Source organism: Heteronotia binoei, chromosome 4, assembly GCF_032191835.1.
Source record: "Heteronotia binoei isolate CCM8104 ecotype False Entrance Well chromosome 4, APGP_CSIRO_Hbin_v1, whole genome shotgun sequence".
In the NCBI taxonomy this organism is placed as follows: Eukaryota; Metazoa; Chordata; class Lepidosauria; order Squamata; family Gekkonidae; genus Heteronotia; species Heteronotia binoei.
The window spans coordinates 170,144,711-170,170,247 of NC_083226.1; the positions used below are offsets into that span (position 1 = coordinate 170,144,711).

The window sequence follows — 25,537 nt, forward strand, 5'->3', positions numbered from 1 at the left end:
AGTGGCTTACAATCGCCTATATCTTCTCCCTCCACAACAGACACCCTGTGAGGTGGGTGGGGCTGAGAGGGCTCTCACAGCAGCAGCCCTTTAAAGGACAACTCCTGCGAGAGCTATGGCTGACCCAAGGCCATTCCATCAGCTGCAAGTGGAGGAGTGGGGAATCAAACCCAGTTCTCCCAGATAAGAGAGCTCTGGCTGACCCAAGGCCATTCCAGCAAGTGGAGGAGTGGGGAATCAAAGCCTGTTCTCCCAGATAAGAGAGCTCTGGCTGACCCAAGGCCATTCCAGCAAGTGGAGGAGTGGGGAATCAAAGCCTGTTCTCCCAGATAAGAGAGCTCTGGTTGACCCAAGGCCATTCCAGCAAGTGGAGGAGTGGGGAATCAAAGCCTGTTCTCCCAGATAAGAGAGCTCTGGCTGACCCAAGGCCATTCCATCAGCTGCAAGTGGAGGAGTGGGGAATCAAACCCAGTTCTCCCAGATAAGAGAGCTCTGGCTGACCCAAGGACATTCCAGCAAGTGGAGGAGTGGGGAATCAAAGCCTGTTCTCCCAGATAAGAGAGCTCTGGCTGACCCAAGGCCATTCCAGCAAGTGGAGGAGTGGGGAATCAAAGCCTGTTCTCCCAGATAAGAGAGCTGTGGCTGACCCAAGGCCATTCCAGCAAGTGGAGGAGTGGGGAATCAAAGCCTGTTCTCCCAGATAAGAGAGCTGTGGCTGACCCAAGGCTGTTCCAGCAGCTGCAAGCAGAGGAGTGGGGAATCAAACCCGGTTCTCCCAGATAAGAGGCTGCCCACTTAAGCACTGCAGGGAAAGAAGGTCTAGAGCTATGGCTGACCCAAGGCCATTCCATCAGCTGCAAGTGGAGGAGTGGGGAATCAAACCCAGTTCTCCCAGACAAGAGTCCATGCACTTAACTGCTACACCAAACTGCCTCTCAAGAAGATGATAATGGATTTATACCCCATCCTTCTCTCTGAATCGGAGACTCAGAGCGGCTTACAATCTCCTATATCTTCTCCCCCCACAGCAAACACCCTGTGAGGTGGGTGGAGCTGAGAGAGCTCTCCCAGAAGCTGCCCTTTTGAGGACAACTCCTATGGGAGCTATGGCTGGCCCAAGGCCATTCCAGCAGCTGCAAGTGGAGGAGTGGGGGAATCAAACCCGGTTCTCCCAGAGAAGAGAGTTATGGCTGACCCAAGGCCATTCCAGCAGGTGCAAGTGGAGGAGTGGGGAATCAAACCCGGTTCTCCCAGATAAGAGCCCGCGCACTTAACCGCTACACCAAACTGGCTCCAGAGACATTCAGAGGTGGTTTTCCATTGCCTGCCTTTGCACAGAGACCCTGATTGGATCCTGCGTAGCTTCTGGGTGGATCCTGGGCAGATCCTGTTTCGCTTCTGGGATTTTAGGCATGCAAACTAGGCACTCTCCTTGTAGTCAGATTCTCCCAGCGTCTGTTATCCCACATAGGTACGGCGCCTCACTTAGTCCTCTCTTGTTCTTAAAAACCATATGAAATTGCTATAAGTTGGCTGTGACCAGGGGTTGTTTTGTAGAAAAATAGGTAGTGGAGCTCATCCAGGAATTGTTATGCAGCTGCACCTACTAGTCAATGGACAAGGTGGGGAGGAGGAGGTGGAACTCTCGGAAAGGTTCAGGAGCTGCACTCCTGTGATCTCCCACTGAATCCGCGGCCTGGTTGTGACTTTACAGGGAAAGAAAGGAATAAATGTGTAATTTCAGGATTGGGAGGGCACAAGGGATAGCTTTGCCAAGTCCAATTCAAGAAATATTTGGGGACTTTGGGGGGGTGGAGCCAGGAGACACTGGGGGCGGAGCCAGGAGCAAGGGTGTGACAAGCACAATTGAACTCCAAAGAGAGTTCTGGCCATCACATTTAAAGGGACCGCACACTTTTTAAATGCCTTCCCTCCATTGGAAATAATGAAGGATAGGAGCACTTTCTTTGGGGGCCCATAGAATTGGACCCCCTATTCCCATCTTTTTGAAACTTGGGGGGTATTTTGAGGAGAGTCACTAGACGCTATGCTGAAAATTTGGTGGCTCTCCCTCAAAAAAACAGCCCCCCACCAGAGCCCCAGATACCCACAGTTCAATATCCCATTATACCCTATTAGTCTCCATAATGGAGTGCCCAGTAGACATCCCCCCCATGCTTTCTGATGACCCTGAAGGGGGTGGAGGGCCTCCAAACGGGGGGAATCTCCTGCCCCCGCTTGGGGATTCAATATAAAGAGGGAGAATCACGACACCTGGGGATTGGCAACCCAGGTTTATAAAGAGGTTTATAAAATTCTGCAGGGGGTGGAGAGAGCATATGGATAGACATATGGAGCAAAGGTCCATCAGTGGCTGTTAGCCACAGGATATTGTTGGAACCTTAACAAGGGATCATGGGAGAGTGGGAATAGTTCGGAAACGCTCTCACTTCCCCTTCTCCGAGGCTTGAAGGTGGCCGATGTCTTTGCCTCCCGACTCTACTCCTCCTTTTGCTGACTCTCTGGTGCTCTCCGGGTTCTTTGTCCTTGGAGCATATTCAGAGCAGTTCTCCCCCTGCTCACCCCGCCCTGCTTCTTGTTTTCTTTTGGTTAATTTCCAAAGCCCTGTTTTGCTGTATACCTGGGGAGTCCCCCAGCAGAAATCGACCTCTGCCTCGTCTACGGGTGGCCCAGCTTGGCAGCTTTCATCCTCCGCAGAGGGTGACAGCTGTCTGACTCCTCGAAACAAGAAGCTCAACTCCATTGCGCTGACTTGGCTCTCCGTCCTGCTGTGTTAGAACAATCCGCTCTAGAAGGGGGTTAGAACGACACATTGTAAAGTTATAGGGAGGTTTCCAAACCTGTGATTGGTCCTTGGTTAGTACCAGGCTTTATTTTGGGCAGGAGCGCTTTCTGCCAGTTTGGTGTAGTGGTGAAGTGTGCGGACTCTTATCTGGGAGAACCAGGTTCGATTCCCGACTCATAAGAACATAAGAGAAGCCCTGTTGGATCAGGCCAGTGGCCCCTCCAGTCCAACACTCTGTGTCACATAAGAACATAAGAGAAGCCCTGTTGGATCAGGCCAGTGGCCCATCCAGTCCAACACTCTGTGTCACATAAGAACATAAGAGAAGCCATGTTGGATCAGGCCAATGGCCCATCCAGTCCGACACTCTGTGTCACATAAGAACATAAGAGAAGCCATGTTGGATCAGGCCAATGGCCCATCCAGTCCGACACTCTGTGTCACATAAGAACATAAGAGAAGCCATGTTGGATCAGGCCAATGGCCCATCCAGTCCAACACTCTGTGTCACATAAGAACATAAGAGAAGCCCTGTTGGATCAGGCCAGTGGCCCCTCCAGTCCAACACTCTGTGTCACATAAGAACATAAGAGAAGCCCTGTTGGATCAGGCCAATGGCCCCTCCAGTCCAACACTCTGTGTCACATAAGAACATAAGAGAAGCCCTGTTGGATCAGGCCAGTGGCCCCTCCAGTCCAACACTCTGTGTCACATAAGAACATAAGAGAAGCCCTGTTGGATCAGGCCAGTGGCCCCTCCAGTCCAACACTCGATGTCACATAAGAACATAAGAGAAGCCCTGTTGGATCAGGCCAATGGCCCATCCAGTCCAACACTCTGTGTCACATAAGAACATAAGAGAAGCCCTGTTGGATCAGGCCAGTGGCCCCTCCAGTCCAACACTCGATGTCACATAAGAACATAAGAGAAGCCCTGTTGGATCAGGCCAATGGCCCCTCCAGTCCAACACTCGATGTCACATAAGAACATAAGAGAAGCCCTGTTGGATCAGGCCAATGGCCCATCCAGTCCAACACTCTGTGTCACATAAGAACATAAGAGAAGCCCTGTTGGATCAGGCCAATGGCCCCTCCAGTCCAACACTCGATGTCACATAAGAACATAAGAGAAGCCCTGTTGGATCAGGCCAATGGCCCATCCAGTCCAACACTCTGTGTCACATAAGAACATAAGAGAAGCCCTGTTGGATCAGGCCAGTGGCCCCTCCAGTCCAACACTCGATGTCACATAAGAACATAAGAGAAGCCCTGTTGGATCAGGCCAATGGCCCCTCCAGTCCAACACTCTGTGTCACATAAGAACACAAGAGAAGCCATGTTGGATCAGGCCAATGGCCCCTCCAGTCAAACACTCTGTGTCACATAAGAACATAAGAGAAGCCCTGTTGGATCAGGCCAATGGCCCATCCAGTCCAACACTCTGTGTCACATAAGAACATAAGAGAAGCCCTGTTGGATCAGGCCAATGGCCCATCCAGTCCAACACTCTGTGTCACATAAGAACATAAGAGAAGCCCTGTTGGATCAGGCCAATGGCCCATCCAGTCCAACACTCTGTGTCACATAAGAACATAAGAGAAGCCCTGTTGGATCAGGCCAATGGCCCATCCAGTCCAACACTCTGTGTCACATAAGAACATAAGAGAAGCCCTGTTGGATCAGGCCAATGGCCCATCCAGTCCAACACTCTGTGTCACATAAGAACATAAGAGAAGCCCTGTTGGATCAGGCCAATGGCCCATCCAGTCCAACACTCTGTGTCACATAAGAACATAAGAGAAGCCCTGTTGGATCAGGCCAATGGCCCATCCAGTCCAACACTCTGTGTCACATAAGAACATAAGAGAAGCCCTGTTGGATCAGGCCAATGGCCCATCCAGTCCAACACTCTGTGTCACATAAGAACATAAGAGAAGCCCTGTTGGATCAGGCCAATGGCCCATCCAGTCCAACACTCTGTGTCACATAAGAGAAGCCATGTTGGATCAGGCCAATGGCCCATCCAGCCCAACACTCCGTGTCATGTAAGAACATAAGAGAAGCCCTGTTGGATCAGGCCAGTGGCCCATCCAGTCCAACACTGTGTCACATAAGAACATAAGAGAAGCCATGTTGGATCAGGCCAATGGCCCATCCAGTCCAACACTCTGTGTCACACAGTGGCCAGAAAAAAAATTGAATATACACATACACACCCTGTGGCTAATAGCCACTGATGGACCTCTGCTTCTTCACTTGCACCTGCTGGAATGGCCTTGGGTTAGCCATAGCTCTGGCAGAGGTTGTCCTTGAAAGGGCAGCTTCTGTGAGAGCTCTCTCAGCCCCACCCACCTCGCAGGGTGTCTGTTGTGGGTGGTGAAGATATAGGAGATCATAAGCCGCTCTGAGTCTCTGATTCAGAGAGAAGGGCAGGGTATAAATCTGTAGTCGTCGTTTTCTTCTTCTTCTTTTTTTAACCCCCCCCCCCCCCCCTTCCAAAAACAAAAACTTGCTTCTGGCCTCCACTGTTCAACCCCCCTGTGAGAATTTTGCTGAACTCTTAAGATTTGACAGACTTTCTAATATTTTCACCCCCTCTCACACACACACAGACAAAATTGGGAAAGTAACCAAAACATATAAAACAGACAGGTAGAAATTGTCATCATGGCACTGCGGCCACATAGGAGAAAGTGATTTTAAAAGTATGATGGGAGTCAGGTTTTCTGATGACAATTCTAATTCAAGAAGCCTTTTAAGGTAGATGCTGAGCTGATATAATTTAGTCCACCTTCCGGGGATGAGTGGCATATGCAAATGAGTTGAGCTAATGAGCTCCAGAGGATGGCTGTTTTAAAAAACGCTTTAAACACTTTTCTTCTAGCGAGGTTCTTAGGCCAGCAAAAGCCTCTCTGGAAGGATAATGGCCCAGAGGGCATTTTCTGGAAAGAATCAGGGCATTGGGGAAAGCTTAAACCACCACCACCCCCATACACTGTTATCCACTGGTTCAGCCCAGGAAACACCCTTCTTCTGGATAAATATATCACAGGTCCATGAATGGCTCTTAGCCACAAGGTATAGCTGGAATACTGTCTGGGGTAGGGATGCTCTGTATTCTTGCTGCTTGGGGGGCAAGAACTGGCAGAGACTGACCAAGAGAGAGATCTTGGGGTCATTGTGGATAACTCACTGAAAATGTCAAGACAGTGTGCGATTGCAATAAAAAAGGCCAACGCCATGCTGGGAATTATTAGGAAGGAAATTGAAAACGAATCAGCCAGTATCATAATGCCCCTGTATAAATCGATGGTGCGGTCTCATTTGGAATACTGTGTACAATTCTGGTCACTGCACCTCAAAAGGGATATTATAGCATTGGAAAAAGTCCAGAAAAGGGCAACTAGAATGATTAAAGGTTTGGAACACTTTCCTTATGAAGAAAGGTTAAAACGCTTGGGGCTCTTTAGCTTGGAGAAACGTCGACTGCAGGGTGACATGGTAGAGGTTTACAAGATTGTGCACGTGTTAGAGAAGGTAGAGAAAGAAGTCCTTTTCTCCCTTTCTCACGATACAAGAACTCGTGGGCATTTAATGAAATTGCTGAGCAGTAGGGTTAGAACGGATAAAAGGAAGTACTTCTTCACCCAAAGAGTGATTAACATGTGGAATTCACTGCCACAGGAGGTGGTGGCAGCTACAAGCATAGCCAGCTTCAAGAGGGATTTAGATAAAAATATGGAGCAGAGGTCCATCAGTGGCTATTAGCCACAGTATATTATTGGAACTGTCTGGAGCAGTGATGCTCTATATTCTTGGTACTTGGGCGGGGGGGCAAAGTGGAAGGGCTTCTAGCCCCACTTGAGAACCTCCTTTTTTGGGGGGGCCACTGTGTGACACAGAGTGTTGGACTGAATGGGCCATTGGCCTGATCTGACATGGCTTCTCTTATGTTCTTAAGAGTGAGAGGGCTTCTGATGGGCCTCCTGATGGCGCGTAGCTTTTGGCCGCTGTGTGACACATGTGCCATTGGCTTGATCCAACATGGACCGAGGGTCTTGACCAGAGGTCCATGAGTGGCTATGAGTCACAAGGTATAAATGGAACTCTCTGTCTGGGACAGTGATGGTCTGTATTCTTGGTCCTTGGGGGGCAACAGTATGAGGGCTTCTGGAGTTCTGACCCCACTGGTGGACCTCCTGAGGGCACCTGGGTTTTGGCTGCTGTGTGACACAGAGTTGTTGGACTGGATGGGCCATTGGCCTGATCCAACATGGCTTTTCTTATGTTTTTATGTTGTGTTCATTCAGGGTAGAATAAGTGAATCCAGTGTATAATAGTCCTGTCGAACAATGCAGGTACATAAGTTGTGACTTCCTCCAACGTAGCGCAAGGAGAGCAGCCTGAAAGGTAGCCATGGCTAATTGACTCTCTCATTTTTATTTATTCATGCATTTGCACTAGGAGATGCCATACTATCGTTCCCAGTTTAAGAAATGCGCCGTGGTTGGGAATGGAGGCATCCTGAAGAACAGCAGATGCGGCCAGGAGATCGATCAAGCGGACTTTGTGTTTCGGTCAGTGCCGCAGTAGTATTCCTTTTCTGTATTGGCTGTTACAATAGCAGTGGTAGTAGTGTATCTGGGGGTCAGGGCTTTTTTTTTTGTAGCAGGAACTCCTTTGCATATTAGGCCACGCACCCCTGATGTAGCCAATCCTCCAAGAGCTTAAAGTCGGCCCTGTAAGAAGAGCCCTGTAAGCTCTTGAAGGATTGGCTACCTCAGGGGTGTGTGGCCTAATATGCAAAGGAGTTCCTGCTACAAAGAAAAAAAAGGCCTGGTGGGGGAATATCTGTTTATTTTTAACTTCTCCTCACGACTGAGCAAGCCCTGAAGTCACTAAGAATTCAGAACGAGAGACCGAAATAACTTCCGATGTTCAGCTTAAAACATCTGTAATGAACATGGATCTTTCTTAAAGTTTGGAGGACAGCAGTCAAGATGCTGAGGGAGCTGGAGCCTCTTCCCTATGAGGAAAGGCTGAAGCATCTGGGACTTTTTAGTTTAGAAAAGAGACGACTAAGGGGGGGGAGGGACACGAAAGAGGTCGATAAAATTCTGCATGGGGTAGAGAGAGCTGACAAAGAGAACTTTTCCTCCCTCTCCCAAAAGACTAGAACTCGAGAGCATCCAATGCAGCTTATGGGCAGTTGATTCAGCATGGACAGAAGGAAATACTTATTTACATCAGGCCTTGAATTCAACAGCTCACAGAAGTGCAGCTCCTGAACATTCCCGACATTCCTTCTCCTCCTCCTCCCCACCTACCTTGTCCATTGAATAGCAGGTGCAGCTGCATAACAATCCCTGGATTAGGAGAGCGGGCAGCCAGCCAGCCACCAGGGGCTTTGCCACACCCCCAGCGGCCCTCATTAACCCCTGGAGAAGCCCACACCACCCTTTCTCCACTTCTTATGTGATTTTGGGCAGCCAGTTTGGTGTAGTGGTTAAGTGTGCGGACTCTTATGTGGGAGAACCGGGTTTGATTCCCCACTCCTCCACTTGCACCTGCTAGCATGGCCTTGGGTCAGCCATAGCTCTGGCAGAGGTTGTCCTTGAAAGGGCAGCTGCTGGGAGAGCCCTCTCCAGCCCCACCCACCTCACAGGGTGTCTGTTGTGGGGGAGGAAGGTAAAGGAGATTGTGAGCCGCTCTGAAACTCTTCAGAGTGGAGGGCGGGATATAAATCCAATATCTTCATCTACCTCACAGGGTGTCTGTTGTGGGGGAGGAAGGTAAAGGAGATTGTGAGCCACTCTGAGACTCTTCGGAGTGGAGGGCGGGATATATAAATCCAATATCTTCACGTGGCTTGCTGGCCTTTGGACTTGCGGGTGGCCAAGGAGAGCCCCAGTTGAGTGAGGCCTGTTTGGGCTGGCTAGATCTCTAGCCAGCCCAAACAGGCCTCGCTCGCCCAGGTCTCTCCTTTCTTGTGTCAGCTTGCTTTTGGCTGGGGGTGTGTGGCATATTCTAATGAGTTATTGTGATGAGCTCCACCACCTATATTTCCACAAAACGACCCCTGATTTACACAATGAGTGACTAAAATGTGGAATTCGCTGCCAGAGGATGTAGTGATGGCCACAGGATTAAACAGTTTTTAAAGGGGGTTAGATAGATTCATGGAGGAAAGGTCTATCAGTGGCTACCAGCAATGGTGACTGAGGGGAACCTGCCCATTCAGAGGCACTAATCCTCTGAATCTCAGTCTCAGGAACAAACATTAGAGGAATTCCTCAGCCTCTGTGCCCTGTGATTGGACCTCCAGAGGAACTGGTTGGCCACTCTGTGAGACAGGATGTTGAACTAGATGTACGACTAGTCTGATCCAGCAGGGCTCTTTTTATGTTCTTATGAAGGCCTCAGCCTCTCTGTCCTGTGATTGGCCCTCCAGAGGAACTGGTTGGCCACTGTGTGAGACAGGATGCTCGACTAGATGGACCACTGGTCTGATCCAGCAGGGCTCTTCTGATGTTCTTATGGAGGCCTCGGCCTCTCTGCTCTTTTGCTGGCTCTCCAGAGGAACTGGTCAGCCACTGTGTGAGACAGGATCCTGGACTAGATGAACCACTGGTCTGATCCAGCAGGGTTCTTCTGATGTTCTTATGGAGACCTCGACCTCTCTGCCCTATTGTTGGCTGTCCAGAGGAACTGGTCGGCCGCTGTGTGAGACAGGATGCTCGACTTGATGGAGCACTAGTCTGATCCAGTAGCGCTCTTCTGATGTTCTTATGGAGGCCTTGGGCTCTCTGCCCTGTTGTTGGCCCTCCAGAGGAACTGGTCAGCCACTGAGTGAGACAGGATGCTCGACTAGATGGACCACTAGTCTGATCCAGTAGGGCTCTTCTGATGTTCTTATGGAGGCCTCGACCTCTCTGCCCTATTGTTGGCTGTCTTGGGGAACTGGTCAGCCACTGTGTGAGACAAGATGCTCGACTAGATGGACCACTGGTCTGATCCAGTAGGGCTCTTCTGATGTTCTTATGGAGGCCTTGGGCTCTCTGCCCTGTTGTTGGCCCTCCAGAGGAACTGGTCAGCCACTGTGCGAGACAGGATGCTGGACTAGATGGACCACTGGTCTGATCCAGGAGGGCTCTTCTGATGTTCTTATGGAGGCCTTGGCCTCTCTGCCCTGTTGTTGGTCCTCCAGAGGAACTGGTCAGCCACTGTGTGAGACAGGATGCTGGACCACTGGTCTGATCCAGGAGAGATCTTTTTATGTCCACTTCCTGTTCCCTTCAATGGAAGGAGTGGCACATGCCCAGCTTTGTGTGCAAAATGTCCCCATTGCGAAAGCAAACGAGGGTGCCCTTGTAGAAATGTTACAGGTGGGTGGATAGAGAAAAATCGGAGTTTTTTTCAATCCTACGATTGTGGGGTTTTTGTACATGTAGCCAAAGTCTCCACATGGTGGGACAGGGAAATAAAGGGGAATCATAAAAAAATACATGATTCACACCACGCTGGCCGTTTCCCTTCTTTTGCATTGTGCTTCTTACAATGGTTACCCTCGATTCCGGCAGACATGGAAAGAAAATGGGGTGTTTTTAAAGAAAGGCAGTGTGTGGGCTCTGCCCAGAACAGCTCAATGCGCCATGGTTAGCAAGCTGTTTTCTCGTGCCTTCATTGAATCATGCACAGTCACTCCCTGGGATGATGAAAGGAATGACACGGGTCTGAGTTGCCGCTGAATGTGGGAAAAGGACATTCTCTCTGTCGGTTGTTTCAAAGTTTGGGGCTGGGAGGTGGGGACTTGGGAGGATGACGGAGAAAGGAAGTCTTTTTTGTCCAGAGAAACTCAACAGTAGGCAAACGTAAGATGCGATGTATGGCACAAAAAAAGACAAGGTTGTACAAGATGAATCCACAGTGGTTCCGAGAGAGACAGGGGCTTTGATGTTCCCCCCACCACCACCCTGATGGTCCCTTCAGCAACCTCCAAAATGGGTGGTCTTTAGCCTTTAGCACCTGCAACAGGCATAGGGTAAGAAGTCACATGACATTGGAGTCACATGACAAGAAGGGGGAGGAGCCACTGTTGTGATCTTGCTGGTATTAAGGAGTGTCGATCAAAGGGCCAGGGAGAGGAATTAAACTAGCCTCACCAACCTCACAGGGTGTGTGTTGTGGGGAAAGGAAGGGAAGGAGATTGTAAGCTGCTCTGAGACTCCAAATAAGGAGTGGGGTATAAAACCAATCTCCTCCTTCTCTTCTTCTTCTTCCTCCTCCTCCTTCTCCTCCCTTTTCTCCTTCTCCTCTTCCTTCTTCTCCTTCACCTCTTCCTCCTCCTTCTCCTCCTTTTTCTCCTTCTCCTCTTCCTTCTTCTCCTTCACCTCCTCCTTCTCCTCCTCCTTTTTCTCCTTCTCCTCTTCTTCTTCTTCTTCCTCCTCTTCCTCCTCCTTCTCTTTTTTCTCCTTCTCCTCCTCCTTCTCCTCTTCTTCTTCCTCCTCCTCTTCCTCCTCCTCCTTTTTCTCCTTCTCCTCCTCCTTCTTCTCCTTCACCTCTTCCTCCTCCTCCTCCTTCTCCTCTACCAAGCTGTTCTTTAGCTTTGGAGTTCAAGAGGCAGCAGCATATAGTGGTTAGAGTGTTGAATTGAGTCTGGGAGTCCCAGGTTCGTATCTCCGCTCTGCCGTTCGATGGATGATCCGGGGGCAGTCACACACATTCAGCATAGCCTACCTTTCAGGGTTGTTGTGAATGTCAAACGGAGGAGAAGATAATGCTGCAAGCCCACCAGTGGCTCTTAGCCACAGCATATTGATGGAACTCTTTCTGGGGCAGTGATGCTCTGTATTCTTGGTGCTTGGTGGGGGGAACAGTGGGAGGGCTTCTAGTGTCCTGACCCCACTGATGGACCTCCTGATAGCACCTGGTTTTTTGGCCACTGTGTGACAGAGTGTCGGGCTGGATGGGCCACTGGCGTGATCCAGCATGGCTTCTCTTATGTTCTTATATGACACAAAGTGTTGGACTGGATGGGCCATTGGCCTGATCCAACATGGCTTCTCTTGTGTTCTTATGTGACACAGAGTGTTGGACTGGATGGGCCATTGGCCTCATCCAACATGGCTTCTCTTATGTTCTTATGTGACTCAAAGTGTTAGACTGGATGGGCCATTGGCCTCATCCAACATGGCTTCTCGTATGTTCTTATGTGACTCAAAGTGTTGGGCTGGATGGGCCATTGGCTTCTCGTATGTTCTTTTGTGACTCAGAGTGTTGAACTGGATGGGCCATTGGCCCGATCCAACATGGCTTCTCTTATGTTCTTATGTGACACAGAGTGTTGGACTGGAGGGGCCATTGGCCTCATCCAACATGGCTTCTCTTATGTTCTTATGTGACACAGAGTGTTGGACTGGATGGGCCATTGGCCTGATCCAACATGGCTTCTCTTGTGTTCTTATGTGACACAGAGTGTTGGACTGGATGGGCCATTGGCCTGATCCAACATGGCTTCTCTTATGTTCTTATGTGACACAGAGTGTTGGACTGGATGGGCCACTGGCCTGATCCAACAGGGCTTCTCTTATGTTCTTATGTGACACAGAGTGTTGGACTGGATGGGCCATTGGCCTGATCCAACATGGCTTCTCTTATGTTCTTATGTGACACAGAGTGTTGGACTGGATGGGCCACTGGCCTGATCCAACAGGGCTTCTCTTATGATCTTATGCCCACTTTGGGTCCTCATTGGGGGGAAAGGCAGGGCATAAATGAGGCAAATACGTAAGTAAAATGTATGATATCACCAGGTTTCACTGACCTTGATCCTCACAGCGTTACTAGGACACAACCCCCAATGTACATCATCCGTGAGCTCCTCTCAGGGAGGATAAATGCATGGGAGGAATTATAATCGCTGCTTCTCAACATCTTATTGTTGCTTCGCTCTCTGCCATTAGGTGCAATTTGCCTCCCATCTCGGAGAAGTACACAGCGGACGTCGGTGTCAAGACGGACATTGTGACGGTTAATCCCAGCATCATTACGGAAAGGTCAGGCCCCCGCACCCGTTCCAGCGCCTCTGCCCCCGCTTCCCTCCTGCGTCCTTGTGCAATTGACGAGTCTCAGAAAGAAGAGGGAGCCAGCCCCTTGTTATTAAGGCCCCCAGGTTCTCGCTCTCGGCTTTGTAATTTCATAGCAACTGGAAATTGGGAATAATTTGAGCCCTCTTAGTGTCAAGAGAAATGCGTTCGAGAGGACGCACGTGGCTTCCTGCACTCGCCCGCACTCACAACCCCCCTTTTCATACAAAGAAATACAGAGGATCTGTTCTGTCTTGGCTTCTACGCTGGATTTCAGATCTCACCTTCGCAGCATGAGGATTTTTTTCATTTCTGTCCCTGGTTTTTGTAACACACAGGGCTTTTTTTAAAATCAGGGACGCACAGGAACACAGTTCCGGTTGACTTGGAGTCAGGGAGTGTGGCCTAATAGGCAAATGAGTTCCTGCTGGGCTTTTTCTACCAAAAAAAAAAAAAAAAGCCCTGATAATGCACATTTAAGTCAGCCCTGTTTTTTAGGCCAATGTTCTTTGAATGCTTGCTGATTTCAATGAAGGGCTTAAACAGAGGTGGAATTCTAGCAGGAGCTCCTTTGCCTATTAGGCCACACACTCCTGATGTAGCCAATCCTCCAAGAGCTTACAAAAAAGAGCCTTGTAAGCTCTTGGAGGATTGGCTACATCAGGGGTGTGTGGCCTAATAGGCAAAGGAGCTCCTGCTAGAATTCCACCCCTGGTCTTAAGCTATTGGGTTAAATGTAAAAAAAAAAAAAAGCCTTTGGAGCAGAGAAGCTTAATTGAACATATGAAGCAGCCTTCTCGTGAATCAGACCCTCGGTCCATCAAAGTCAGTATTGTCTACTCAGACTGGCAGTGGCTCTCCAAGGTCTCAAGCTGAGGTTTATCACAGCTATTTTCCTGGACTCTTTTTAGTTGGAGATGCCGGGGATTGAACCTGGGACCTTCTGCTTTCGAAGCAGATGATCTACCACTGAGCCACCGTCCCTCCCCTGATGGGCTCAATATCTAGCCAATTGGGGTGGGGCAGAATTGCCAAGTTTATCCCAGAGAGAGAGAGAGAGAGAGAATTCTCTTAACCCTTTTCCTCCTGGATCCTCTTGCCTGCCAAGTTACAATATTCAACATAAGCATGGGCTTAAAGAGTTCCCATTGAAATTAATGGGATTTACAAGAACTTAATTTTGGATTGACCGTGTCCATTTAGTATTTTTCCCCCTCTTTCTGAAAGTAGATGTTTCTCTTGTATAATGAAAAAATACATACAAAATAGATGATTCTCTCTCTCAATGAATTGTTCTGTTTGGACATCACAAGGTCGTCTTATATACGGGACAGCACAGCGTTCTCAAGTCAAATGACCAGGAAGCCCTAGCAAGCATGGGGGGAGGGGCCAGAGCTCAGTGGGAGAGCATCCGCTTGGCACCCAGAAGGTCCCAGGTTCAATCCTCAGCATCTCCAGTTAAAAGGACCAGGCAGGAGGTGATGGGAAAGACCCCAGGGGCTCATCACTAGAGCATCTGCTTGGCATGCAGAAGGTTGCAGGTTCAATCCCCGGCATCTCCAGTTAAAAGGACCAGGCAGGAGGTGATGGGAAAGACCTCAGTGGCTCATCACTAGAGCATCTGCTTGGCATGCAGAAGGTCCCAGGTTCAATCCCCGGCATCTCCAGTTAAAAGGACCAGGCAGGAGGTGATGTGAAAGACCTCAGTGGCTCATTACTAGAGCATCTGCTTGGCATGCAGAAGGTCCCAGGTTCAATCCCCAGCATCTCCAGTTAAAAGGACCAGGCAGGAGGTGATGGGAAAGACCTCAGTGGCTCATCACTAGAGCATCTGCTTGGCATGCAGAAGGTCCCAGGTCCAATCCCCGGCATCTCCAGTTAAAAGGACCAGGCAGGAGGTGATGGGAAAGACCCCAAGGGCTCATCACTAGAGCATCTGCTTGGCCAGCAGAAGGTCCCAGGTTCAGTCTCCAGTTAAAAGGATCAGGCAGCAGGTGATGTAAGAGACAGAGGCCCTGGAGAGCTGCTGCCAGTCTGAGTCAACAGTACTGACCTCAATGGACTAATGGTTTGATTCAGTAGGTGGGATTTGCGCTGCCTATCTGTGAATGAATGAAACGGGCAAGAAAATGACCGGGTATGTGCATGGGGAGGCAGAAAGGCTGTGGAGTTACTGCAGCTGTGCTCCCCACCCCCCTTGCTGTGGGGGAAACTTCCACACAATGTTTTGTTCACTTCTGATGGTGAAATGGAAGACAGGAGAACAATGTAAGCTGCTTTGAGTTCCCTAATAATAAGAAGATGATATTGGATTTATATCCCGCCCTCCACTCTGAATCTCAGAGCGACTCACAATCTCCTTTACCTTCCTTCCCCACAACAGACACCCTGTAAGGTGAGTGGGGCTGAGAGGACTCTCACAGCAGCTGCCCTTCCAAGGACAACCTCTGCCAGAGCTATGGCTGACCCAAGGCCATTCTAGCAGGTGCAAGTGGAGGAGTGGGGAATCAAACCCGATTCTCCCGGATAAGAGTCCTCCCACTTAACCACTACACCAAACTGGCTCTCTTTATAATAACTGACTCTTATAATAATAATAATAATAACCAATAACAACAATAATTATTATAATTATTTTATGTAAACAAACATAGAAAAGGGTGAGATAAGATAGAAGTACCACAATGGTTCATTTATGCACAAACAATGATATTTTGGCCAACAGGAACATAAAAATCAGTGAGAAAAGCCATCAATATTATCTAATAAATTGCAACTAATAAACATTACAAAACTGCTAAACAGATCTTACCTTGTTAAGTACAAATTACTTATATACTTTTGATTTTGGTTTGGTCTACATACAAATACATTTACATTCCTACATTCCTGACTATTCTGATATTTCTGATGTTAGGTCATTATCAGCATAAACATTTTGAACGTATGCTGCTCAGTTCTGTCTCTTTATCCTTTTGGGCTTTGTCATTCTATTCTTAAAGTTTTGCAACCGCATTTTGGTAAATATATGGGAAAAACACATCCCATTTTTCTTGCAATTCAGATTCCAGTCTGCTGTGCAAGTAGGATGTTAGCTTTGCCTTGGTCGTATAATCAGTTAGTTTATTTTTCGAATCGGTCCATTCTGGGCATGCGGTTCCCAATGGAAGAAAAAGGAGGGGGTATAAATGAAGATAAAAAGGTAAAGATAGTCCCCTGTGCAAGCACCAGTCGTTTAAGAACATAAGAACATAAGAGAAGCCATGTCGGATCAGGCCAATGGCCCATCCAGTCCAACACTCTGTGTCACATAAGAATATAAGAGAAGCCATGTTGGATCAGGCCAATGGCCCCTCCAGTCCAACACTCTGTGTCACATAAGAACATAAGAGAAGCCATGTTGGATCAGGTCAATGGCCCATCCAGCCCAACACTCTGTGTCACATAAGAACATAAGATAAGCCATGTTGGATCAGGCCAATGGCCAATCCAGTCCAACACTCTGTGTCACATAAGAACATAAGAGAAGCCATGTTGGATCAGGCCAAGGGCCCATCCAGTCCAACACTCTACGTCACAGAAGAACATAAGAGAAGTCATGTTGGATCAGGCCAAGGGCCCATCCAGTCCAACACTCTGTGTCACATAAGAACATAAGAGAAGCCATGTTGGATCAGGCCAGTGGCCCATCCAGTCCAACACTCTGTGTCACATAAGAGAAGCCATGTTGGATCAGGCCAATGGCCCATCCAGTCCAACACTCTGTGTCACACAGTGGCCAAAAAATTTTATACATACACACACACTGTGGCTAATAGCCACTGATGGACTTCTGTTTCTGACTCTGGTTTTCAAAAGTTTTATTAGTTTCAGATAAAGATGGGGGGTAGGAATAAGGAAAAAAAGAAAGATAAAAGCACAATACATTCTGACCTCATTATGTATAAAATACTTTCAAAAATAAAGCACAAGTACGATTCTACAATATTTTGTCCCATATTATTTTGTCTAAGCTGTATATATTCCATTTTAAAATTTTATAGTATAAATCTTTTGATATTATCTAATAGTTTTAGCAATTCCTGTAAAGGTAAATTTTATAATATAAAATAGAGGAGAAAAGCAAAAAAAAAAAAAAAAGTCAGTTCACACCAGAGAATCTTATCGTTTCCGACTCTGGGGTGACGTCGCACCACTACATTTTCATGGCAGACTTCTTTTATGGGGTGGTTTGCCATTGCCTTCTCCAGTCATCTACAGTTCCCCCCCAGCAAGCCGAGTACTCATTTTACCGACCTCAGAAGGATGGAAGGCTGAGTCAACCTTGAACCGGCTACCTGAACCCAGCTTCCACCGGGATCGAACTCAGGTCATGAGCAGAGCTTGGACTGCAGTACTGCAGCTTTACCACTCTGCGCCACAGGGCTCATAAATGAAGACAAGGGAGGGTAAATGAAGATAAAATGGAGGACAGGAGAACAGTGTAAGCTGCTTTGGTTTCCCAGTTGGGGGAAAAGGTGGGATATAAACGAAGTGAATGAATGAATGAATGAATGAATGAATGAATGAATGAATGAATGAATGAATGACTTTAAACTGACTATTGTTATCTACCTCCCTCCCTTAGATTTCACAAGCTGGAAAAATGGCGGAAGCCCTTTTACGACGTCCTGCAGGCTTACGAAAACGCCTCGGTGCTGCTCCCCGCCTTCTACAACACCCGCAATACGGACGTCTCTGTCCGGGTCAAGTACGTCCTGGATGATTTTGAGTCCCAGCAGGCCGTCTACTACTTCCACCCGCAGTATCTCATCAACGTCTCGCGCTATTGGCTGAGCCAAGGCATCCGGGCCAAGCGTGTCAGCACAGGCCTCATCCTGGTGACGGCTGCCCTGGAACTGTGCGAGGAAGTGCACCTTTTCGGCTTCTGGGCGTTTCCCATGAACCCTTTGGGGATTTTCATCACCCACCATTACTATGACAACGTCAAACCTCGGCCAGGTTTCCACGCCATGCCTTCGGAAATCTTCAACTTCCTCCACATGCACAGCAAAGGGATCCTGCGGGTACACACGGGCACCTGCAGCTGATGGCAGACGGCGAACTTCGCTTTGTTGGTGCGCCGTGTAAAGGAAAAAGGAGGCGGCAAAGTTAACGGGGGATCTGTGGCTGAGAACCGAGTCCCGGCACTGTTTTAGAGGCGGGAAGAGCGGGAGACTCTGTGGCTGAGAACCGAGTCCTGGCACGGTTTTGGAGGCGAGAAGAGTCGCCGCAGAGTGATATTTCCCTCTCTTGAGTTCTCGTGTTTGACACGAGCTCGCAAAAGGGTCGTTTGGTGGGTGAGTTTTCCCATGCCACGTCGGAAAAGGAAACCCGCTTGTGGCCGTGTAGATCGGCCCTGGACCTTTAACCTAGAACAGCTGGACGAGGTTAAGGATATTTATGCAATAATGTTTGAATTTTTTTAAAAAACTACATTTCTTCAAGACTTTGCGTTCTTGGGGTTGCCAGCATCTTCCCTCGCTAGCCATGTAGGGTTACTGTAGTTCAGGCAAAGCCCGTTACAAGGATCCATGCACTTTTCGTGGAACCCTGAAGGAGCAGAGAAGCACACTGTCTATAGATTTTAGACCACCAACTAGAGCACACGATTGTAGCGATCGTTCATTTCATTCCCCGGGAAGGCTCCAAACCTGATTTTACTTGACAAAAGTCACAGAGCTAGGTCAAGGAGCTCTCGCACTGGTGGCCCTGTTAACACTTGTCCGGAAGCGTTAAAAAACAAGCAAACCCCACCTATCCCTGGAAGTCCTCTTTGCACCCCATCTGCCGTGCGAGCTTCTGCCGCTCTTATTCCCCATAAGTAGTAATCATGTCCAGGGCTTTTTTTCTAGCTGGAACTCCTTTGCATATTAGGCCACACACCCCTGATGTAGCCAGCCCTCCTGGAGCCTACAGTAGGCCCTGTGAGAAGAGCCCTGTAAGGAATTCTAGCAGGACCTCCTTTGCCTATTAGGCCACACACCTCTGATGTAGCCAGTCCTCCTGAGCTTACAGTAGGTCCTGTACAAAGAGCCCTGTAAGGAATTCTAGCAGGACCTCCTTTGCATATTAGGCCACACACCCCTGATGTAGCCAATCCTGGAGCTTATAGCAGGCCCTGTGAGAAGAGCCCTGTAAGGAATTCTAGCAGGACCTCCTTTGCCTATTAGGCCACACCCCCCTGATGTAGCCAGTCCTCCTGAGCTTACAGTAGGTCCTGTACAAAGAGCCCTGTAAGGAATTCTAGCAGGACCTCCTTTGCATATTAGGCCACACACCCCTGATGTAGCCAATCCTGGAGCTTATAGCAGGCCCTGTGAGAAGAGCCCTGTAAGGAATTCTAGCAGGACCTCCTTTGCCTATTAGGCCACACCCCCTGATGTAGCCAATCCTCCTGGAGCTTCCAGCAGGCCCTGTGAGAAGAGCCCTGTAAGGAATTCTAGCAGGACCTCCTTTGCCTATTAGGCCACACACCCCTGATGTAGCCAATCCTCCTGGAGCTGACAGCAGGCCCTGTGAGAAGAGCCCTGTAAGGAATTCTAGCAGGACCTCCTTTGCCTATTAGGCCACACACCCCTGATGTAGCCAATCCTCCTGGAGCTTACAGCAGGCCCTGTGAGAAGAGCCCTGTAAGGAATTCTAGCAGGACCTCCTTTGCCTATTAGGCCGCATCCCCCTGATGTAGCCAGTCCTCCTGGATCTTACAGCAGGCCCTGTATGAACAGCCCTGTAAGGAATTCTAGCAGGACCTCCTTTGCCTATTAGGCCACACCCCCCTTATATAGCCAGTTCTCCTGGAGCTTACAGCAGGCCCTGTACGAAGAGCCCTGTAAGGAATTCTAGCAGGACCTCCTTTGCCTATTAGGCCACACACCCCTGATGTAGCCAATCCTCCTGGAGCTGACAGCAGGCCCTGTGAGAAGAGCCCTGTAAGGAATTCTAGCAGGACCTCCTTTGCCTATTAGGCCACACACCCCTGATGTAGCCAATCCTGGAGCTTACAGCAGGCCCTGTGAGAAGAGCCCTGTAAGGAATTCTAGCAGGACCTCCTTTGCCTATTAGGCCGCATCCCCCTGATGTAGCCAGTCCTCCTGGATCTTACAGCAGGCCCTGTATGAACAGCCCTGTAAGGAATTCTAGCAGGACCTCCTTTGCCTATTAGGCCACACCCCCCTTATATAGCCAGTTCTCCTGGAGCTTACAGCAGGCCCTGTACGAAGAGCCCTGTAAGGAATTCTAGCAGGACCTCCTTTGCCTATTAGGCCACACCCCCCTGATATAGCCAGTCCTCCTGGAGCTTACAGCAGGCCCTGTACGAAGAGCCCTGTAAGGAATTCTAGCAGGACCTCCTTTGCCTATTAGGCCACACACCTCTGATGTAGCCAGTCCTCCTGGAGCTTCCAGTAGTCCCTGTGAGAAGAGCCCTGTAAGGAATTCTAGCAGGACCTCCTTTGCCTATTAGGCCACACACCTCTGATGTAGCCAGTCCTCCTGGAGCTTACAGCAGGCCCCGTGAGAAGAGCCCTGTAAGGAATTCTAGCAGGACCTCCTTTGCCTATTAGGCCACACACCTCTGATGTAGCCAGTCCTCCTGGAGCTTACAGCAGGCCCCGTGAGAAGAGCCCTGTAAGGAATTCTAGCAGGACCTCCTTTGCATATTAGGACACACAACTCTGATGTAGCCAGTCCTCCTGGAGCTTACAAGGCTCTTCTTACAGGGCTTACTTCTTACAGGGCTCTTCTTACAGAGGTTAAGCGTGGTTAAGTGTGCGGACTCTCATCTGGGAGAACTGGGTTTGATTCCCCGCTGCTCCACTTGCAGCTGCTGGGATGGCCTTGGGTCAGCCATAAGCGATTGCAGGAGTTGTCCCTGAAAGGGCAGCTGCTGGGAGAGCTCTATCAGCCCCACCCACCTCACAGGGTGTCTGTTGTGGGGGAAGAAGGTAAAGGAGATTGTGAGCCACTCTGAGACGGATTCAGAGAGAAGGGCAGGGTATAAATCTGCAGTCTTCTACTGTAAGTTCCAGGAGGATTGGCTACATCATGGTTGTGTGTCCTAATATGCAAAGGAGTTACTGCTCCAGAAAAAGCCCTGATCATGTCAAAAACCCTACTGGTCCAATGATCATTTCCCCCCTCTTCTTCTTCTGATTGGCTGCTCAAATATCTCAGCAAGGAGTCACTTCCCCTGAACAATATTTGGCTTACTCTTTGACTTACTTACAATTCCAGGGTTTGAGAAGAAAAAAAGAATTAAACAAAAAAGATTAAAGGATAAAAGCTTAAGGGAGGATAAGGGAGAAGGGCTGTTCTCATGGGTAGAACATCCACTCTGCGTGCAGAAGGCCCTAGGTTCGATCCCCAGCATCTCCAGGTAAAAGGGGCAATTGAATGGTGATGCCTTAGGTACCACTAAAGATACCTATAGAATGCAGAAACAAGAAAAGTTCACAGGGAACTTTTGGGGAAGAGCTGTAGCTGAGCGGTAGAGTGTTTGCTTGGCATGCAGGAAGTCCCAGGTTCAATCCCCAATGACTGCAGCTACAAAAACAGTCTAAGTAATCCATGATGTGAAAGGCCTTTTACTGTGACCCCGGAGGGTCTGAGTAGGCAATGCTGACCATAATAGTCTGGAGTCATGGTTAAGTGCGCAGACTCTTATCTGGGAGAACCGGATCTGATTCCCCACTCCTCCACTTGCAGCTGCTGCAATAACCTTGGGTCAGCTATAGCTCTTGCAAAAGTTGTCCTTGAAAGGGAGCTTCTGGGAGAACTCTCTCAGCCCCACCTACCTGTCTGTTGTGGGGGGAAAAGGAGATTGTAAGCCACGCTGAGATTCAGAGTATAGGGCAGGGTATAAATCCAATATCATCATCATCATCATCTTCTCCTTCTCTTCTCCTCCTTCTTCTCCTTCTCTTCCTTCTTCTTCTCTTCCTTCTCCTCCTGCTTCTCCTTCTCCTCCTCCTTCTTCTTCTCTTCCTTCTCCTTCTTCTCCTTCTCCTCCTTTTCTTCCTTCTCCTGCTCCTTCTGCTTCTCCTCCTCCTCTTTCTGTGTAGTGGTTAAGTGTGCGGACTCTTATCTGGGAGAACCGGGTTTGATTCCCCACTCCTCCACTTGCACCTGCTGGAATGGCCTTGGGTCAGCCATAGCTCTGGCAGAGGTTGTCCTTGAAAGGGCAGCTGCTGTGAGAGCCCTCTCCAGCCCCACCCACCTCACAGGGTGTCTGTTGTGGGGGAGGAAGGTAAAGGAGATTGTGAGCCGCTCTGAGACTCTTCGGAGTGAAGGGCGGGATATAAATCCAATATCTTCTTCTTCTTCTTCCTTCTCCTTCTCCTCCTTCTGCTTCTTCTTCTTCTCCTCCTCCTCTTCCTTCTCCTTCTCCTTCTCCTCTTCCTTCTCCTCCTCCTTCTTCTTCTCCTTCTGCTTCTTCTTCTCCTTCTCCTCCTTCTCCTTCTTTTTCCACTTCTGGTTTGATTCATTGTAAGGCAGCTTCTGGTGTCCATGCAATAGATTTCCCTCCTCTTCAAAGCACAACATGACCTTTCTCAGCCACACTAGTTGTTACGAGTACAACGGTAGGAAGTGACCAGGTGGGCTGTAAATATTTAAATAAATAAATACGACTTCATGGGAAGATGGGCCGTGAGAAGCCATCTTTCTGTCAGGAAAAAGGAAGATGCCATTTCTGATATTTTCACTGGGGGAAAAAGCCTAATAGGCTTTTATGGAGACTCCTTGGAATACAGCAGAAAGCCATTGCTTGTAAATAAAGACATCACTGTCCGTGTTGGTGGTATATATGTGAAGGCCCTTTCTCAGAAGGAGGCGGCCATGTCTGTTTGTGTTGGGGAGGCAAACCACGTGTGTGTGTGTGAGGGAAGGCCTGCCCTCTGGGGCTTGTCAATGCACACAAAACCCCTCACTGTGTGGGAGCAACAGCCAATGTTCCCTCTAAGCTGCAGAGCCTCGTGAGGAAAAATTCTACTTTGTGAGCTACTGGCATTAAAGTTGTGAGTGGCTGCATAAATTAGTGTGCTCTGGGGTCCTCCTTCCTGCGCTAAGACAAAAATGTGTGAGCCGGAGGCTAAGAATCTACAAGCCATCTCACGCTAACACAGCTTAGAGGGCACACTGGCGACAGCCCTTCAAAGAAAGTTTCGAGCAACATTTTTGTGTGTCGTGTGAGAAGCGGTCCTATGTGTTCCTTTCAGAAAGCCATATGTATTTATTGATTTTTTTTTAAAAAAAGAAAATTATCAATAGAATCAGTCACTGTGAAACATACCTAGCATGTCAAAGGGGTTGGGAGCGATAGGAGAAGGTAAGGATTTTAATTGATGTCTGAGTAGGGTTGCCAGCTCTGGGTTGTGAAATACCTGGAGATTTGGGGGCTGGGACCTCAGAAAGGTTGGGTTTGGGGAAGCGAGGGGCCTCAGTAGGATATAATGCTATAGAGTCCACCCCCCCTCCTCCCAAAGCAGCCATTTCCTCCAGGGGAACCGGTCTTGATTGTTTAGAGTTGCAATAGTGGAGGATCTCCAGGTGCCCCCTGGAGGTTGGCAACCCTACGAGCATGTGTCCCATCGAATTGCATCAAGGTGGGGGGTGCATTTACTCACAAAATGCCCATTAGTGGGACTGGTAGCATGCATGTAAGGAGAGAAAGTGCCGGTATATTGCAAGCACTGGTGGTGGTGGGGGGGGTTGTAGTTAAACGTTCTCCTTCTGGCCTTAGCAAGTGAGAATCAGTCCTCTCATCTGCATAGCCCCGCCCCTTCCTCTGCATAATCCCCTCCTTGGGTTCTGTCTCTTGGTCACACTACGGAACCCCAGGAAATGGTTTTTATATATTGCGTTGTATGCACTGATTCAGGGCTTTTTTGGTAGCAGGACCTCCTTTGCCTATTAGGCCACACCCCCCTGATGTAGCCAATCCTCCTGGAGCTTACAGCAGGCCCTGTGAGAAGAGCCCTGTAAGGAATTCTAGCAGGACCTCCTCTGCCTATTAGGCCACACCCCCCTGATGTAGCCAGTCCTCCTGGAGCTGACAGCAGGCCCTGTGAGAAGAGCCCTGTAAGGAATTCTAGCAGGACCTCCTTTGCCTATTAGGCCACACCCCCCGATGTAGCCAATCCTCCTGGAGCTTGCAGGGCTCTTGGTGCAGCGCCTACTATAAGCTCCTGGAGGATTGTCGAAGTCAAAGTATTTTATTGTCGTAGCCATGAGCCGTAACAACCCAGCAGACCCCGCAAAGCATACAGTTTACTTCTAGCTATATAAAATTAAAACAGTTTAAAAAAAAACACCATAGTAAAATGCAGAATTATAAACAAGATTTAAAACATATATAATAAAATAACGTGACAGAATGAGACTATAGCTTGGCCAAAATTCTTGTATGGGTTTCTGTAGTTACCGCATTTTTCGGTCCATAGGACGCACCGGACCATAAGACGCAGGTGCCTGGCTGGGAGACAAGCGGCGACTCCCTCCGCCCCCACCACGCAGGCGCGGGGGAAGCACGCCTGGCTGGGAGACAAGCGGCGAGATCGCTCCCTGAAAAGTGGTGGGTTGGCAATGGGGGCGGAGGGAGCGATCTCGCCGCTTGTCTCCCGGGGGCTGCAGGCCCCTCCCCCCCTAATCTTTTAGTATTCGGACCATAAGACGCACGCAGTTTCCCCCCCACTTTTTGGGGCGGAAAAAGTGCATCTTATGGTCCAAAAAATACGGTATCTTTTTCCTTATTTTTATCGCTAAAAAGATGCAAGGAGCCGCCTTAAGGATAACATCTGGAATGGTATCAGCCAATAAAATTTAATATGTTCCTCTTCTGATTTTAACTTTGTGAGAAATTGACTCAGCTCCATTAGGATTGGCTGCATCAGATGGGTGTGGCCTAATATTCTAAGGAGTTCCTGCTACAAAAAACCCAAACCGTTCATGACAGTCCTCGCCTAAAGGATTTGGGCACCCTATGCAAAATAACAGCTTGCCTCATCGGTACGCGCCACAGTTTTCCTGATCCCATGCTCTCCTTCCCAGATATTACACAGCCACTGGCTATGAGAACAGGGAGCATATTTGGATGAACTGGTACTGTCACTTTAAGCTTCATGAAGAAGCGGGAATTGTGGCTGGCATGGCTTCTCTCCTCCCTGCAGCCCTGTAAAATGAGAAACTGCACTAGGCAAAATTCTCACCCTCTGTGCTAGCACTGAAACTGAAATTTCTACCATGCACTTGTAGAAATACATTCTTCAAAATCACATTTATATGGGAGGGAAAACCCAATTTCGCAACCTAGATGGAGATTAGGGAAATCTGGATTTTTTTCCCCCTCGCAAATGCAAAATCCTAAAATTTGGACATCGATTCCAACATTTGTGCCTGTTCTATCAGTTATGCTTGTATGTGGGCTCTCCTTCCTTTGAGGTTTTTAAACGGAGGCTAGATGGCCGTCTGACAACAATGCTGATCCTGTGAACTTAGGGGAAGGTAGTTTGTGAGTTTCCTGCATTATGCAGGGGGTTGGACTAGATGACCCTAGGGGGTCCCTTCCAACTCTATGGCTCTATTATTCTGTTTTGTAGCACCCCAGAAAA

The 25,537-nt window shown here is 48.8% G+C and overlaps 1 protein-coding gene across 2 annotated transcripts in view; it reads left to right on the forward strand.

Annotated features, from left to right (window-relative positions):
* Positions 1-18,375, forward strand: part of ST8SIA5 (ST8 alpha-N-acetyl-neuraminide alpha-2,8-sialyltransferase 5) — an 85,770-nt gene extending 67,395 nt beyond the window's left edge. For both annotated transcript variants that reach the window (XM_060236210.1, XM_060236211.1), the window contains 3 exons: positions 7,270-7,382; positions 12,768-12,860; positions 17,518-18,375. In XM_060236210.1, the coding sequence (XP_060092193.1) occupies positions 7,270-7,382; positions 12,768-12,860; positions 17,518-17,980 (669 nt within the window). In that variant the 3' untranslated portion in view covers positions 17,981-18,375. The remainder of the gene's footprint in view (positions 1-7,269; positions 7,383-12,767; positions 12,861-17,517) is intronic.
* Positions 18,376-25,537: the final 7,162 nt, after the last annotated feature.